The sequence below is a fragment of the Bactrocera tryoni genome, unplaced genomic scaffold (genome assembly GCF_016617805.1).
Source record: "Bactrocera tryoni isolate S06 unplaced genomic scaffold, CSIRO_BtryS06_freeze2 scaffold_174, whole genome shotgun sequence".
NCBI classification, from domain to species: domain Eukaryota; kingdom Metazoa; phylum Arthropoda; class Insecta; order Diptera; family Tephritidae; genus Bactrocera; species Bactrocera tryoni.
This window is the reverse complement of record NW_024395894.1, coordinates 1-14,257: the sequence shown is the minus strand read 5'-3', so window position 1 is coordinate 14,257 and position 14,257 is coordinate 1. Positions and strand designations below refer to the sequence as shown.

The 14,257-nt window shown below is 39.5% G+C and overlaps 1 protein-coding gene across 1 annotated transcript; it reads left to right on the top strand.

Annotated features, from left to right (window-relative positions):
- Positions 1-2,886: 2,886 nt before the first annotated feature.
- On the top strand, positions 2,887-4,450 carry LOC120780127 (peptide transporter family 1-like). The gene is made up of 2 exons (XM_040112407.1): positions 2,887-2,927; positions 2,988-4,450. Exon 2 carries the CDS (start codon positions 2,998-3,000, stop codon positions 4,117-4,119), a length of 1,122 nt encoding a protein of 373 aa, XP_039968341.1. The 5' UTR covers positions 2,887-2,927; positions 2,988-2,997; the 3' UTR covers positions 4,120-4,450.
- The last annotated feature ends 9,807 nt before the right edge of the window (positions 4,451-14,257 follow it).

The window sequence follows — 14,257 nt, the reverse complement described above, 5'->3', positions numbered from 1 at the left end:
TCAAAGCCGTGAAATATATCCCGTCTGTACTGGTTGAAGGCTGGATATTTGTACAGAAAGTGTTTCAGGGTCTTATCATCTTCCGCGCATACCCTGTTTTGAAGGAAAATCTTTCTGGCCGGTCCACCTTCAGCATTACCTCTAAATTAAGTTTGTGCTATGCCCATGTTTTTAGTCTTCGAAAACCAGAGGTGTTCATCTAGTGTTCAGTGCTTCAAGCAACCCTTTAAATATCTGAATGGTTAGTGGCAGCTTAGTGTAAATGTGTTCCGTGCGAGGCAACTCTTACAATTAATCGTCGTCTGACATATTTATGAGTATTTATTTATGACCAGTTAAATTACTGCAATTACTAGATTATTACCAAATGTTAACTTTTAACTGACCGAATGAAATGTATGTATGTACATATGTACAAATAAACATGTAAAATACATACTGATGAAAAGCCAACTCAGGATTTACTGAAAATATTCAGCAGTCATTGACTAGTGAAGGCAAAAATTGACTTGCTTCATCCGCCATCAATCACACGAGTAATCACTCATTAATGCATTAATTAACGCCAACGGTGTCGGTAATTTCAGGTGTAAATAAATGTTCTGAATAATTATTAAGTATATGCTCGCCTGTATTATTACATATACCATAATAATCATTCTAAACACAAGTATTTTTCTTTTTCAGCAATAATTAAATTATTTAGCTTGCGATTTCACGCTTCAATGAACACAAGTTTGAGTACTCTGAATCAATGATGCGGAATTTTCGATTTTATTTTTGATTAAAAGTTAGTATTGAAGCCTTTAAATTCTAAATTATTATCAAAAACCAATAAACTTTGGTATAATTTTAAATAAAAGCAATTATATTGTACATGTATAATATAATAATACAACTAGAGTAGGTTGATTTATAGGGATCCAAAAAACGCAAAAATCGCATATACGGGAAATATTCAAGGGATCGGTCAGATCAGTTTTGATGAAGAGAATTGGGACAGAATCCGAATTTGAACCACATTATAAAAAATTCTTCAACAGTTTTCAAGATATCGGAATGAAATTTACTATATACATAGGTACATTTTTGCAGAATTTTCCTTCAATACATATTTAATAATGACAGGGATGAATACAATTTAGTAAATGAGCAAAAAGTCAAGCAAGTTGTCGCAAATCATTTTATCAGGTATACGAACTTTAATCAAAAGTCAAGATCAATTCGATTATTATTTAACAATTAACTATTAAAATAAATTAAAGTGTACTTAATTTCATAGCAACAGTACACCTATATTTTCAGCATTAATCTGTAGTATATCCAATATTATCGCTATAAATTCAACCTGAACTTTTAAATAGATTTATTAGATATGTGAGGGCTAGGGTCATTATTAGCCGTGGTCTTTCCGCTTTACGCACAAAGATGCACTAATATTAAAGCGAGATGTTCTCTTGATATATTTAAGATATCTCACTTATTTACCGGTGTGTATTCGGTTTTCGATTGCTTTGTTGCGCCATAATGATACTCATATCACTTATTTATGCTGACAAGGTCGGACATTTTGAATGTTTAGTTAATTTTACACAGCCATTTTTCCTGAACGCGTTTTGATTCGTCGTCGCGTTAATATCGCTAACGAGAAGTTGGATTCAGCGTGCGACGACCCGGATCTGCTGCAGAAGGTCATAACTGGTGAAGAATCATGGGTGATTCATTTAATAACAACATATTATTTCAAGAAAAAAAATGCTTACTGATTTTCATTCTTTATTTTCAAAGCTATATTTCGACTCGATTTATATAATGTAAAGTGAAAGTATGATTTGGAAAGGTCAGCCGGGTAATATTTACAAAAAAAAAAATTTTAATTATCTGTTCCCTTATATCCTTAGAATTAATGCAGAAACCCACTTTACCAGTGGAAGATTTCGAAAAATGCCCAAAAATAATAATACCGCTCGACGTTCGAAGCGCTCGGAGTGCACACCTCAAACTTTAAACGCGTTCTTCTTAAAACACACTATTTTAAACTGGCGGACATGATTCTGGTCGAACTACTCAACTGATTTGCTTAATTTTTTTTTTTAAATGTTCACAAAACGCCTGGCTATCGTCTCTGCCACATTCATAATTATAATTTATTGACAATGTTATGACAAAATTTATGAAAAAAAAAATGGGGAAAATTCAAAAAAAAACGTTAATATCTTTTTTATTTATCAAAATTTCTTCATGATTCTAGTAGGGCGATAACCATTCACGTACTGTTTAAGATTAAATTGAGTTTTTGTTTCTCAGATGATCCAAACAGAAGAAAACGTGTCCGCCAATGAAAAAACGCATCTCATTCACCCAGCCATTTCTTCGACAGATGTCATAAAAAAATTTCGAAAAAATTTGCTTATACACTTCACGATATACCTCATGATTGTGGAAAAAGTTCTAATGTAGAATAAAAATTTCTATGAAAAAAATGTCAAAAGAAACAGGCCAGATTACCCTACTGACCCCTTAGGGAAATAAGTATTAAGCCAAAGTTATGAACGACTCGATTATTATTTAACACTAATACCATGTTCAGACCGAAAATTTAAAAGATTAGATTATATTTAAGCATTTCATAACCCAACATTGTTCTCACTGCTGTTAGAAAGATCAAAAAACAGCTGTTATTGTCATTCAAGAATTCACATCGCTTAATATTTATCAAAAGAAAAGATTGTCATATAGTATTTTGAAATAAGAAGACGGCTTTTTTTAATATTTTCCATATAATAGAAATAATGGATGCCATGCCGTTAGTTTTTTAATTCGCCTTAAAAACTGACGGCATGGCATCACCTTATGTCATGAATGACATTTTTAATTATTGGTTAAGTGCGCACACGTGCGCAGATTAACCCCGGCAGGAGAAAAAGGTAAGTGAGTAAAAATAATGAAATTTGCAGATTTATTAAAATATTCTCCTTTATTTTCAGACTCGTGCGCATGCTCTTCTTGCTTTCGGCATTCGGTGGCGATCAGTTCCGCATGCCAGAACAAGCCAAGCAGCTGGCCACATTTTCCTCGCTGTTCTACTTCGCCATTAATGCCGGTTCCACCATCTCGACCACCATTACACCCATACTCCGCGAGGATGTGCATTGCTTCGGCGATAAGAATTGTTTTTCGCTCGCCTTCAGCGTGCCGGCCATGCTCATGTTGCTCTCGGTGGTCATTTTCGTTGCGGGCCGCAAGCTCTACGTGGTTAAGCCACCAGCTGGCAACATGATATTCGGTGTGTCAAAGTGTATTTCCGACGCAATTGGTGGTTGGCGGCGCGAGCGTAAAACGAATCCACGCAAACACTGGTTGGACTATGCCGAGGCGAAGTCCGGTCAAAAAATGGTCGCTGATACCAAAGTATTGTTGAAGATTTTAACATTGTTTTTGCCATTCCCCGTCTTTTGGGCACTCTTCGATCAGCAAGGCTCACGTTGGACCTTTCAGGCCACACGCATGAATGGCGAAACTTTTGGTTATGTTATTAAACCCGATCAGATGCAGGTCGTCAATCCGTTACTCATACTTGGCATGATTCCACTGTTCACGTACGTGCTCTATCCGATTTTGGCTAAGATTGGCATTAAGCGACCACTGCAAAAGCTCACACTTGGTGGTTTACTAGCCGCCATTGCCTTCCTGCTCTCCGCTGGTCTTGAAGTCAAACTGAACGAAGTTGATCCGGCACCGCTGCATGAACTTAGCGCCAACGTACGCATCTACAATGGCATGCCATGCGCTTACCGCTTCACGACGGAGTTGCCAAATCTTTCGAGTGCCGTGGAACCGTTGGACTTGTGGGAGAATAAAGCATTGCCAGTGCCGAAAGCAATCGTATATCCATTTAACGCCACCTCGGCAGACAAACGTTGTAAGGACTTTTCCGGCACCTTCCGTCTAACGCCTGGCAAGGAGACGAGCTATTTTATTTACTCTGACGGTGTGCAGGAGTTCATGGACTCCACGGGCAAAACGAAGCTGGGCAATCCCATCGTGCGCATGCTCTTCTTGCTTTCCCCTTGGTGTGAAACAACTGATCGTTGGTGTCAACAAGATGGATTCGACTAAACCACCATACAGTGAGACTTGTTATGGGGAAGTCCAGAAGGAAGTATCCTCATCCATCAAGAAGCTCGGTTACAATCCAGCTGCTGTTGCATTCGTGCCAATCGCTGGCTTGGCATGGTGATAACGTGTTGGAAGCATCCACCAATGGTGCAAAGGATGGAAGGTTGAACGTAAGGAAGGCAACGCTGGGGGTAAGTTGATTTAATAACACAACCAAAAAAAAAAAAAAAATTTATTTCAAGCTGCGTTGAGGGGAATGCCCTTGTATTGTTAGACTACAAAAAAGTATAATTAGAACTTTGGTGGTTCTATGATGGATTCCCTTTAAAAACAACATGTGTGTTGAAAAGGGAAGTTGCACATGAGCAGCTTTAGTTGAATACAATATAGCACAACAAAGTTAAGTAATTGCAATAAAAACATAAAAATGTAACTATATACATACATATTTCCAATTTTATATATATATGTACGTAGACGAGTATGCTTGAAACTAAGTTTACTTAATTTTTAGCGTCGTCGCAGAACAAAATTAGAATTTTGGCTACACGAGTATGTAATACATTAAAGATTTTTTCCAATCTCTATTACTATGGGTAACGTTAAATTTTTTGAAATATAAAATTTCAGACAGCACAATTCCGTGATCTGTGGTTTCGGATTGTTTAAGGACTACGAATAAACAAAAAAAAAAAAACTTAAAACAATTTTTTCTCAAATTAAAATCTGTTTATTTTTATACATATGTACGTGCACAATTAATCAGATCGTAGTAAGTGTGTCGGAAAGCTAGGCTTCCGATGTGGCTGGGGAACGGTTGTGTTGAGTAGGGTGTGCATCCTCGTTTTCCTCCTCGTAGGGTGGTAGTAAGACCAATTTGGCAAGCGGTCTTGTAACTTGGCCTTTTTCAGTAATAATGTCAACTACTCGCACTCTGGTATCAGCACCTGGGTGTATATTGACAATCCTACCCAATCTCCACTCGTTCGGTGACAAATTGTCTTCTTTGATGACGACAAGGTCACCTGTCTTTAAATTTGTTTTGGAATGTTTCCACTTAATACGCTTCTGCATTTCATTCAGGTATTCGGTTTTCCACCTTTTGCAGAAGGATTGATGTAAGGCCTTAAGTTTTTGCCATCTATTTACGATAGAGGCACTGCTTTCATTTATATCCGGTTCTGGTGGGGCCATCAGATGTCCGCCGACAAAAAAATGTCCTGGAGTAAGTGGCTCCAAATCAGTAGGTTCGTTTGAGGCTGGGCTTAATGGTCGCGAATTAAGGCGAGACTCTATTCGGCATAAGAGTGTGTTGAACTCTTCAAGAGTATATTTTTGCCCAGACGCAATCTTGCGGAAATGACTCTTAAAGCTTTTCACACCTGCTTCCCAAAGTCCGCCCATATGAGGAGCTGCAGCAGGTATGAAATGCCATGTAAGACTTAGTGGCTATACTTTGAGATAGCATTGTTGCGAGCATCGGCTATGAAGGCTTTAAGTTCGGACCTTAGGGATCTTGATGCTCCAACGAAGTTTGTACCATTGTCCGAATAAATATTCTTAGGGCAACCTCTTCTCGAAACGAATCTAGAGAGAGCTGCTAAAAATGACTGTGTTGATAAATCGGTAGTGGCCTCCAGGTGGATGGCCCTTGTTGTAAAACAGACAAACAGACAGACATACCCTTTGGATACACGGCATCCTCTTCCACGGTAGCTTTTTATTTCGAACGGACCCGCGAAATCTACCCCCGTATTTGTAAAAGCGCGTGAAAATGTGGATCGTTCGGACGGAAGTGCACCCATAAGTTGCGTCTGAGCGCGTTTTTTGAAGATCGTGCACGTCTTGCAGTTATGGATGATGGATCGGATCAAGTTTTTCACCCTTGGAATCCAATACTGTGCCCGCGTTAGCCGTAACATCAGCTGATTTTCTCCATGCAAAGAGACTTGATGAATAAAATGGATTATTAGACGAGACAATACGCAGTTGTATGGAAGGATGATTGGATGGCGCTCATTGTATGACAAGTCGAGAGACGCACCGAGACGGCCACCAGTTCTCAACACTTCATCTTTATCGAGGAATGGATTAAGAGAGAGGATTTCACTTTTTGCATCGATGGGCTTACCGGATTTCAGACAACCATACTCTTGACCATATTTCTGCTTCTGCGTATTTATTATCAACCGTTTTGTCGTTGCTTTAATTTCTTCGGATGAAATTAAGCAAGACTTTTGTTGAAAAGAAGCCTTTGTGTTTGGATGAGTTCTTTGAGAGAATCTCATAACGTATGATAACACTCTCAAAGCTCTCGGCAAACTCGAAAAACGGTCAAGGATGTCGTTAGAATCCCCCTGTATTGTTGTACAAGCATGTACACGTACCTGTTTTTCCTCTATTGTCGTCTCGTAGTCATTTTGTCGTAATGGCCATTTGGATTGATCTTCTTGCAGCCAAGAAGGTCCCTGCCACCACAAGGTGTTTTCCACCAAATCCTGTGCCATAAGTCCCCGACTGGCTAAGTCTGCAGGGTTAGATCCTGAATCGACATGATTCCAATTTGCGTTGCCAACCTTTTCTATAATCTTTGTCACTCGATGGGATACAAACGTTGACCATGAACATGGTGGCTTGCGAATCCATGCGAGAACGATGGTCGAATCCGTCCATAGTTTAAGTTTAAGATGAGTCAGCTCCAGGTTGTTGACGACAGATTCAACTGTTTCGGCCAGTAATACGGCGCCGCACAGTTCCAGACGCGGTAAAGAGATAGTTTTTACAGGCGCTACTCTGGTTTTTGCCAATAGTAGGCTGACGAAAACTTCGTTGCTTGTCCTTACGCGCAGGTAGACCGTTGCTGCGTATGCTTTCTCTGATGCATCGCAGAAACCATGAATGGACACATCGTCCGTCGGCGAGAAGTGGACCCATCGTGGAATTTTAATGTTGTTTATATACCTGTGGTTATCCATGAATGCGTGCCAACGATCCAATGTGGTAGGAGATACAACCTCGTCCCATTGTGTACCTTCCAACCAAATATGTTGCATTATCATTTTGGCTGTGACGATTATCGGTGCTAGCCATCCTAATGGGTCAAACAGTTTGGCGATATCTGAGAGAATAGCTCTCTTTGTATATGATTCTGGGCTGAGTATTGGTTTTGTTTTAAAATAAAAGAAGTCCGTATGTGCATTCCATCTTATATCAAGAGCCTTGACATCACTTGTGTCTTCGAAGTCTAAAAACTCTTTGTTTAGCAAGTGGTCCTTTGGAAGGCCTTGTAAAATTCTTCCACAGTTGGCTGTCCATTTTCTTAATGGGAAACCTGCCGACTCCAATGCAGTCCTTATCTCATTTCTAGCTTTGATTGCAGCCTCTATAGAGTGTCCACCTGCTAAGACATCATCAACATACATGCACTTCCTGAGTATGTTTGAGGCTACTGGTAGTGAGCTTTCAACGTCGTCAGCTAATTGGAGTAACGTCCTTATTGCCAGATAAGGAGCGCAGTTGATTCCGAACGTTACCGTCTTCAATTCAAAAAGATTTGTTTGTTCGGTCGGATGGTTGCGGAAAACGATTCGCTGGTACTTCGTTTGATCAGCTTTCAACAGGATTTGGCGATACATCTTCTCAATATCGCTATTGAAGACATATTTAAATAAACGCCATCGCAGAATTAATATGGTCAAATCTGCCTGAAGAACCGGACCGGGGAGAAGGATGTCATTCAGCGAAGTGCCGTTTGAAGTCGCTTGCGATGCATTGAACACCACACGCACCTTTGTCGATGTGCTCTCTTCCTTTTTTACGGCGTGGTGAGGCAGGTAATAGTTGTTACTAGAGTCGGCCGTTTGATTGGTATGTATCTTTGCCATATGACCCAGCTCAACATATTCGTTTAACACTCTGTTGTATTCTTTTTGCAGGTTCTCGTCTCTGGACAAACGAGCTTCATTGCGATAAAACTGGGAGTACGCAATCTTTAAGGAACTACCTAGACTAATGTTGACCGGATAGTCTTTCCTGAATGGTAGCGATACAACGTATTTCCCGTCTTCATTTCGCTTCGTTGTCTCTTTATAGAGCTCTTCACAGTACCTGTCCTCCTCGCTTAATTTCTTTTCCTTGGAGATCTCTTCCAATTCCCAGAACGAAGCTAACTGCTTTTCCAGCGATATTTCGTTATAATAAGAGACGCAAGTGTTGGTTGGCTTAATTGTATTAGCACGCCCTGTGACTATCCAACCGAACACTGTCTCTTGCGCAAGAAGTGATCCCAGCACGTTCTTGCGTATGCCATCCAGCATAATCTGGGGATAGACGTCACCACCGAGTATGACGTCCACGGGTTCATTGACGAAGAACCTCTTATCCGCCAACGTGAGATCTGGGAAAGCCTGCCGAGTTAGTGCGCTAATATGGCAAGTCGGCAAGTTTCCCGTTAATTTCGGCAGAACCATCATGTTCGTTGTGATCGATATAAGTGGGTCTATTGGTGACCGCAACTCGACACAACATGATTCCTTCACTTGCGCAGATACGGTGTTGTTGATGCCTGACACCCATATATCTTCCTCACTGGCAAGTTGATTCTGCGCTTCAGCCTTTCTGTGATGAAAGAGCACTCTGACCCGGAGTCGATGAGTGCTCTTGCGGCATAAGCAACGCCGCTGTAATTTATGTTTATTTGTGCCGTTCCTAACAAGACACCTTTGCCGCTGTTATCGAAGCACGACTGTACTTGAGTGGTTGGCTTGCCTTTCGACTTGTTGAAGTTGCGTCTCTGCTGCGCTTGCCTGGACGTAGACGGAATCTCGTCCGATGGCGTAGATGAGCCTCTTTGGTTGCTGGGCTGCACTGTCCTCAAATGTAGTAGTGTGTGATGCCTCGCGTGGCACGTGCTGCAGTTGAATGCACTGGTGCATTGCGACACTAAATGCCCAAAGCCGAGGCAATTGATGCAGCGATTGTTGCGCTTAGCGAACTTGATCCTGTCCGCCGGTGCCATGTTAAGAAACATGGGGCAAGATCTTAATTTGTGATCTGCGCTTTTGCACATCAGACATGTTGATTTCTCAACGCTTACTTGGAAGGCGCCGAGTCTGTTCTGATGGCTATTGTTGTTGTATTTGTTCTGTGTGGGTGCACTGACAGGCTTTACAGAATTGGACGATTTCTTGGCACGTTCTATTGCCTCTAAATCACGGTATCTATCCGTGAGGAAGTTGTCCAATTCCTCCCACTTTGACGTTTTTGTTTTGTTCTTTACAGACTGTTCCCACAGGGCTAATGTTGCTTGTGGCAGTCTCTTGGAACATATGCGGATTATGATTGGGTCCCAGTTCCCAATGTCCACTTTATTGGCTGTCAGGCAGGAGATGCAGCTGTTGATCTCCCGCTGTAGCCATTTTATCGAAACCGAGCACTCCTTGTCGATTGACGGTAAGTCGAGCAGTATGTCGACTTGGGTTTCGACTAGTATACGCTCGTTTTCGTACATGTCAGTTAAACCCTTCCATGCCATTGCAAAGCCATCATTTGTAAGAGGGCATTTCGACACAATAACCTTCGCTTCCCCTTGAGTCTTTTTGTTGAGATGGTATAATTTCTCAACAGGTGACAGGCGCTTGCTTTTGATGTATACGGCCGTGAACATATCCCGGAATGTTGGCCATGAAAGGTAGTCCCCTTTGAAAACATCGGTATCGCAAGGCGGAAGGGAGTGGTTATTGTCTACCTCAGCAGACTTTTCTGTGTCTTTGGGGTTGAGAGGATCTCAGACATATCCTTCATTGCCCCATGCAACGTATGTAGCATTGACCACCTAGCTTGAATTTTTTTTAATAAGGGCATAGTCCTTTGCAGACATGTCCCCTTTGCTGTTGAGGTCGTCATGGGCAGCTTTCGCTTTGCACCACATCTCTCTCAGCTCGTCTTGTTGCATCACAAAGAGCGTTCTTCGAGATGTCCTTTGATGCAGCACTGAATTCAGACTCGTATTCGACAACGTAGTCCACTAGGCGCGTGAAAGCTTCCATGGTGTTGGTATAAGTGACAAGAAGAATTGAAAATTCAAATTTAAATTTAAAGGAATATAGTAATACTCAAGACTGAGCAGACTTTGGCCTAAAGAATATGGGAATCGCTTTGAAAATAATTCCCCACTATTGTAAATTTTTATTTGCAGCACACCACTGCCAACCAAACAAGAAAATAGAATAAAGAAAATTTTTTGACTGTTTTAGCCGATATCGCAATATATCTGGCTGGTCAATAATATATGATTTATTGAATATAAGTCAGCAAACGAAAAAAAAAAATTTTAACTAGTAGCCGATATCGGAATATATCTGGCTCGTCAATAATACTTGATTTATTGGATATATTTTAGCAAACAAAATTTTCAACTAGTAGCCGATATCGCAATATATCTGGCTTATTGTACTTTATTTAATATATATGTGAGTTGCAGCACACCACTGCCAACCAAAAACGAGAATATATGTGTAATCGTACGTAAGTATGTATATATATGCAACACTTTATATGGCTCGCCACCCAAGATACGCCAACGAAAATCAGTTTGTGACAAAAAAGTGTTTGAAAGTGAAAAAGTGCAGTGTCTCAGTGAAAAAAAAACAAAAATCAGTGCCGTAAGTGATATGAAAAAATATTACCGCACAAAATCGAAAAATTGAGAAAAAATCAAAAATTAGTGCCGTAAGTGATATGTGAAAAAAGGTATTACCGCACAAAATCGAAAATTGAGAAAAATCAAAAATTAGTGCCGTAAGTGATATGTGAAAAAGGTATTACCGCACAAAATCGAAAATTGAGAAAAAATCAAAAAATTAGTGCCGTAAGTGATTTGTGAAAAAATGTATGAGAAAAGTATTACCGCACAAAATCCGGTAAACGTAACCGTGCACTTACGGATTATTTTGTTTTTGCAATTATTTCACTAAAACACTAAAAAACACTAGTCACTTTGTCACTTTTCTTATATAAAGATTTATAATTGTCACCAATATTAAAAATGCGATTAAAAAACGACTTTGTTTCCTTTTTTTTTTTTTAACGATTTATATCCAAGTGATATTAAAGCAATCACGTACCTTAGATTTGCCTGAGTTGGTGTGAAGTGTATTGTGTTAAAAAACTTGCTTGCTGGTGTGCAGCGCCTCGTGAATCCCAATTGAATCCCAATTGGTGTGGTGTTGAAAAACTTGCTTGGGTTTGTGGCGCCTCGTGAATCCCAATTGGTGTGGTGTTGAAAACTTGCTTGCTGGTTTGTGAAATATAGTCGATTAAAATCCGGCTCGAAGGACCATGAATATATCTCGAACGTTCGACGAGTCACTCGCGGACGATGCGTCGATCGTTGAGAATATGAAACAGGAAAAAAAAGGGAGTGTGTTAGCAAATGAAACCACAAAGTTTGTATTTAATATACCAAATTAAAATATTGGTTCTTTATTAAATTGTGATTACCAACAAAATTACTTACGGTTTGTGCTTGTGGTGATGCTGGTTGTGATGGCCGGTGGACGACGTCTTGATTGCTTCGATCGCTAGGAAAAAGTGAAAGTGCGCGACTCGCAGGCTCGCTTGCTACGCGGGAGTTTTCAACGAAACCATTGCCAGTTGAGTGAAAGTTATTAACCGTTGAGTGAAAACTATTAACGGCTAACTGGCAATGGTTTGTTATATACTCACTAGGGGTGGTAAAAAGAAATTAGGCGCTGGCCTAAACAATGGATGCATTTTTTCATTTGTTAAGTCGATTTGCAGATGAAATTAGATTCATTGCTTTAAAAAAAATTTGTTTGTTTACATTTTTTTCCCTTTGTAGTGTCTAAATCAGATGTGATAATGTAACAGATTTCCAAAAAGTGCTGACAAGTAGATTGCGCAAAATCAGAGTCGCACAGAGAGGATTTAGTGGATCTCGTTTCAAATCATTTCAATGAAGTGATTTGGAACTGTCATTTTTGTATGGCAAAATCTTTGATAAATTTTTAAGATTAGTCCATTCAACAGCCGGAATCGTGTGGATTAAGTGTCGGTCTGAACATGGTATAAACCACTAATGTTTAGTAAAATTTATTTAATTGCATAAAACATTACTCAAACATATTGCTGTAAGGTCAGTCGCAAAAGAAACAGGACTGTTAAAAAAAATAACAAAAAATTAATATTTTTCAAAAGTTATATTTTTTTATTCAAAGTAGTTTCCCTTGTGCTTCGATACAGCGTTTAGTCCGGTCAATTAACATTTCAAAATGAGTGTTTAAGGTCGTTTTTCGGAATGCTCTTGAGAATATCGGTCGTCGCCTTTTGGATAGCTAAAATGTCCTGAAACCAGTGTCCTTTCATGGGCAAATGAAGTTTTCCAAATAGGTAAAAATCACAGGGTGCCAGATCAGATGAGTAGAGTCAGTGATTAATGGTTAATATGGAGTTTCTTGTCAAAAAATCAGTGACAAGCTCTGACCGATGACACGGGCATTATCGTGCAACAGGCGCCAGGACCCTGCCTCACGGTATTGTGGTCGAGCACGACGAATGCGTGACAAAAAACGCTTCATAACACCAAGGTAAAACACAGCACTAATCGTTTGGCCAGGTGGGACGAACTCTCGGTGTACAATACCCTCGGAATAGTAAAAACAAATCAGCATTGTCTTTATTTTTGACTTCTGAAGACGACCGACTTCTGATCGTCACAGAGGTGCTCACGACCTTCTTGGAATCGCTTAAACCACTCATGCACATTACTACGGGATAGGCACTGATCACCATACACCTTTTTCATCATTTGAAATGTTTCAGAAAACTGCTGTCACTTTTTGCTCGATAACATCGATTGTAGTTATCCAATTGTCTTAAAATTTTTACGAAATGTCAACAAGATATCATATAGCCACCAATAGGTGGCGCCACCAGAAACAGTTATATTTAAAAAGTTCTGTTTCTTTTGCGACAGACCTTATATATTTTGGGTATTTAGCTGTGGCTTTAAACGTTCACCAAATTTTGCTTTCCGTTTTTAGATATTTACCGATATACATATATGTACAGTAATTTCTTGTCCAAAAATTACGAACGAAGAAAAAATATGCAGAGTTCCAACTCTTTAATCATTAATAAAAACATAAATATTTTGCGTATTTTAGAAAAAATTTATTTTTTATATACTATATACATTAAACTTAAATTATTATATTTTTGTATTGAGTCATATTCAATATTTTGTCGCCCCGCCCTTATTTTTTAACACAGCCTTTGTTCTATCAGGCAAGCTTTGAATGCATTTTTGTATCATGCTGTGTAATTCGACGTTATTTGTCCAGACATCTTCAATGTTTCGCTTTAAAATGTCAATTGTTGTGTTACTTCGTTCATAGACCTTTCGTTTAAGATATGCCCAACAGTTCTCGATTGGATTTAGGTCCGCAGAATTGCCAGGCCAAGGCAGGACTTCCAAATGCAATTCATTTAGGACATTCATGCTGTTTCTAGCTATATGGCATGGAGCCCCATCTTGCATAACGGTATATTCTTGTGGCGGAAAGTTAAGTTGGTGAACATAAGGCATCAACGTATCTTTAAGTACAAATATGTATTGAACAGATCGCATTGTGCCTTCAATGAATTGTAGGGGACCAGGACCTTCTGCAGAAATGCAGCCCCAAATCATCACTGAAGGCGGATGTTTTACCCTGGGAAGAACACAGGAGCTAGAATATCGTTCCTCCTTTCTTCTGCGAACGTAATTTGCTGTCTCAGTCACTGCTTCCAAACGACATTCATCGCTAAAGATAACCTTTAAAAAATGTTAAATACAATTCTAATGTGCTTACTATTGTTAGTTAAAAATATCGATAAAAAAGGAAATAAATTAAAAAAAATGTAAATATTTTTTAGAAACGTACCTTGCTCCAACATCTTGAATCATAATTTTGTGCAGCTGAGCTCCACAAAACTCGACGTCGTCGCATCAAACTGTTAATTTTGGCTTCTTCGCTGGTTTCCCTGCATTTTAAGCCGTTTTCGTAAAATCTTCTGCGTAGAGTATGAAGAGCTGGCTACAATGTTTTAGCCAAAATGCTTTGCGCTGACGCAGTTC

What these genes read in the sequence shown, in the direction of transcription:
- LOC120780127 (XM_040112407.1), top strand. Translation starts at nt 2,998, where the DNA reads ATGCTCTTCTTGCTTTCGGCATTCGGTGGCGATCAGTTCCGCATGCCA.